The 3,359-nt window shown below is 39.5% G+C and overlaps 1 protein-coding gene across 1 annotated transcript; it reads right to left on the bottom strand.

Moving 5' to 3' along the window:
- Positions 1-2,193: 2,193 nt before the first annotated feature.
- Positions 2,194-3,117, bottom strand: LOC109246965 (olfactory receptor 5AN1). The gene has a single exon (XM_019415323.2). The coding sequence runs from the start codon at positions 3,115-3,117 to the stop codon at positions 2,194-2,196; it is 924 nt and encodes a 307-aa protein (XP_019270868.2).
- Between the last annotated feature and the right edge of the window lie 242 nt (positions 3,118-3,359).

Genomic DNA, 3,359 nt, shown 5'->3' with positions numbered 1-3,359 from the left:
ATTTATTATTTTATGTATGGGTCTGTTTCCTAACTAGATATGAGGACAGGAAGCTTTTCTAATTCTCTTTTCATCCTTACCACCCACCTTGATGTATGTATCTAGCAAATGCTTAGTGAGGGCTTGCAGATTGACTGTTCCCATGAGATATTACATGGCTAAATGTCTATGCAATTACTAATTACTAAGAGTAGAATCTGGGTATATACCATTGGTCTAACTGTTCTTCAGGGACAAGTCTGGATAACTATGTTTTATTTTCCCCAGGTTTTTTCTTTAAAATAATACTTAAAGGAATTTCCCATCAGTACCCATAGCTAATGTTTCTCAACAATAGCTGATTAAGGCATTTCTTGGAAGATAGAAGCTCCTGGGAACCTCACCCATCCACAGCAGCTCCCAGAAGGTTAACTTCCAGTTACCATCAGCAGCTCTTATTCATCACCTCCCTGAGCTCATCTGAACCGGTCAAGAGGGAGATCTGTGCAGTATTATGGAAATATCTTCCTTTAACATCTAGCAGAGTTTTGTCTCTTAAGGAAGGCTTCACAGAACCTTAGCAACAGACCTCCCATACATTCTTACACATATATAAAGAGCAGTGCTTCAAGAATATACCTCTACCTGGATTGGGGGGCCAAACATCCTTTGTTCATATTACAGTTTCCTTAGCATGGGATAAGCCTCCACACTCTCTCCTAGAGATTCCCCTTCTCTCAATCCTCCCCAAATGTAAACTCATGGAAGATTTGGCAAAAGCTTTAAATACTTCTTCACTTAAAGTTTTTAGTTAAAAAGAATAATTCATGTGACTAATTAAAATTGAGAAAAAGCATTCATAAAGAACCCATTAAATCTCTAAGAATAATATATAAATGTAATGGCATTTAGTTTTTATCATTTGGTTAATGTCTAAGCAATCTGGCAAATCAACAGTCAGTGTTGGGACCCATCTTGTTCCTCTTTTTAACCAGGCTTCTAGGACCAAATGTTTTATTTCCTCCTTCAGACAACACAAACTAGCCAGGGTTGAGAACCCTGCCTATTGCTATCTATTTCCTCTCCTGACCCTTGAGTACTCCTGGAAAATATAAGTATTAGAGTAACTCTGACCACCTACTCCATCCACTGTATCACCCATACAACCAAAAATCTAGGACATAAAATATTGAACACACACAATAGCAAAGAGTGTATACCACCTTCTATATTTGTTCTTAGTCTCTGCAAACATTGAACATTCAGTAACTATATTATTACAATGAATTCTCACACAAATCTCCTCACACCAAATTTGAACAGATGCTTAAAATACCAGAACAATTTGGTAGTGTGATCCCATTGCCTATGTCAACAGGGCAAATTTTCCAGATTTAATGGGGGAAAGAGGTTTGAGTCCTACAGTATCAGAAATTGCTATTAGTTGACATGAATTTTGCACAGCATCTCCCCCCAGAAATCCACATTGGACATAAGATTCAAGAATTAAAACATCAAACTCATAAATAAATGCTACTGAAGGGACCACATCCTTCATTCCATTACTCTTTATGATTCAAATCACCCCCCGCTTCATTAGATTACACCTGGTAATGTGACCAAAACTTAATAGATGATTAGCCCTGAAAAAGGCCTTAGACAAACATGAGCTATCTCAGACTGCTCTTCCCAGAAGACACAACTGGCTAATTGTATAGTTTCGTTTCTTTTCAAAGGCACATCCCCTTTCTCTATTCTCTCCCATTATGGTCAGAAACCAGAATAAACATCAATCACCATCATGTCTTGATTACACTGCATCAAAATATTTGGGAGACAGGCTTCTACATTCCTGGGGGCATCTGTCAGGTATTACTCTTTTACAATCAGAGGTGTGAGACTGAACAGGGCTCAATCTCCGAAGCAAAAAGTGACAGGTTTCTAAACCTTAAAATTTTACAAATACTTGCAGATTACTTATAAGTGAGGTCACTATTCATGTAGGGCAAAAGTATGAAATTCCAGGACTTAAATGTACTGTGTTTGTATGGAATCAAGTCACTTGTCAGTCCATTTGGCATATTATCTGTGTCAAATTAAGCTTTCTTTATCCAAAGGTAGTATGAATTTTGTTGTAGTCCATTCATGTGCATATTATCGACGGTTAAGGTTTCTGGTAGGACAAATCTGGACAGAACCTCAGCAGTAACATCTCTACTTTTGTATCCTCTTCAAGGCATCTTTGATTTCCTTGTTCCTCAGACTGTAAATCAAGGGATTCAACATGGGGATAACCACAGTGTAAAAAACCGATGCAAATCTGTCAAAACTGGAGGAGCCACCAGAGCTGGAACTCAAATAGACAAACATACCTGAGGTATAGAAGAGGGACACTGCTGTCAGATGAGAAGCACAGGTGTTGAAAGCCTTGGACCTGCCTTTAGCTGAAGTGATCTTCATGATAGAGATGACAATATAGCCATAGGATATCATGATGATGAAGGCATTTGTTATCCCAAAGATCACTGTTAATATAGCAGTCAAGAGTTGCACAAAGAAAGTGTCAGTGCAGGACAGGACTAACAACTGGGGCATGTCACAGAAGAAGTGGTTGATGACATTAGGCCCACAGAAGTGAAGCTGAAGTATGGCACACAACAGGGATACAGAAGCAGAGAGTCCAGCCAGATAGGACCCCAGCACCATCCGAATACAGAGGGTGGGTGACATGACTGATGAATAGAGAAGAGGATTACAAATGGCGGCATATCGATCATAAGCCATGGCTGTCATGAGACAAGACTCACTCAGTCCCATGATTGAAAAAACAAAGTACTGAACGGCGCAACCCACAAAGGTGATAGTCTGCTGCTCTTGGAAAAAGCTGGAGAGCATCTTGGGGGCTGTGGAGGTCACATAGCAGATATCCATGAAGGACAGATTACTGAGGAAGAAGTACATGGGTGTGTGGAGGTGAGAGTCCATCCTTATTAAGATGATGAGGCACAAGTTCCAAGTCAGAGTCATAATGTAGATGAGCAGAAATACAACAAAGAGCACTGCTAGGATTCTGGGGAAATCAGAGAATCCCAAAAGGATGAAATAAGTGATCTCTGTAATATTTCCTCCCCCAACCATTTGCTTGGTGCTTCTAGAATCAGAAAAGAGAGAAGAGAATGCACTGCTGACTCAGGTGAAATGACAGAATTACATTGCTCATATATGTCATTCTCTCCTCTACTGAGAACTGGGAAAGAAGCAATGCTTCACTTTCCTGAAGAAAAGACCCCACCTTTTCATCTTAAAGTGTCAGGAATTACCTTTTAAAAAGTGCTTCAGGTTCTCAGTTATTCCATGACGTCTCATGAAAATTAAAAGAG

This window comes from Panthera pardus, unplaced genomic scaffold (genome assembly GCF_024362965.1).
Source record: "Panthera pardus isolate Hobbes unplaced genomic scaffold, ASM2436296v1 HiC_scaffold_12, whole genome shotgun sequence".
Lineage (NCBI taxonomy): Eukaryota > Metazoa > Chordata > Mammalia > Carnivora > Felidae > Panthera > Panthera pardus.
The sequence above is the reverse complement of the archived record's forward strand: the minus strand, read 5'-3'. Positions and strand labels throughout refer to the sequence as shown.

Coding starts and splice junctions, on each gene's coding strand:
- LOC109246965 (XM_019415323.2), bottom strand. CDS start 3,117: ATGGTTGGGGGAGGAAATATTACAGAGATCACTTATTTCATCCTTTTG.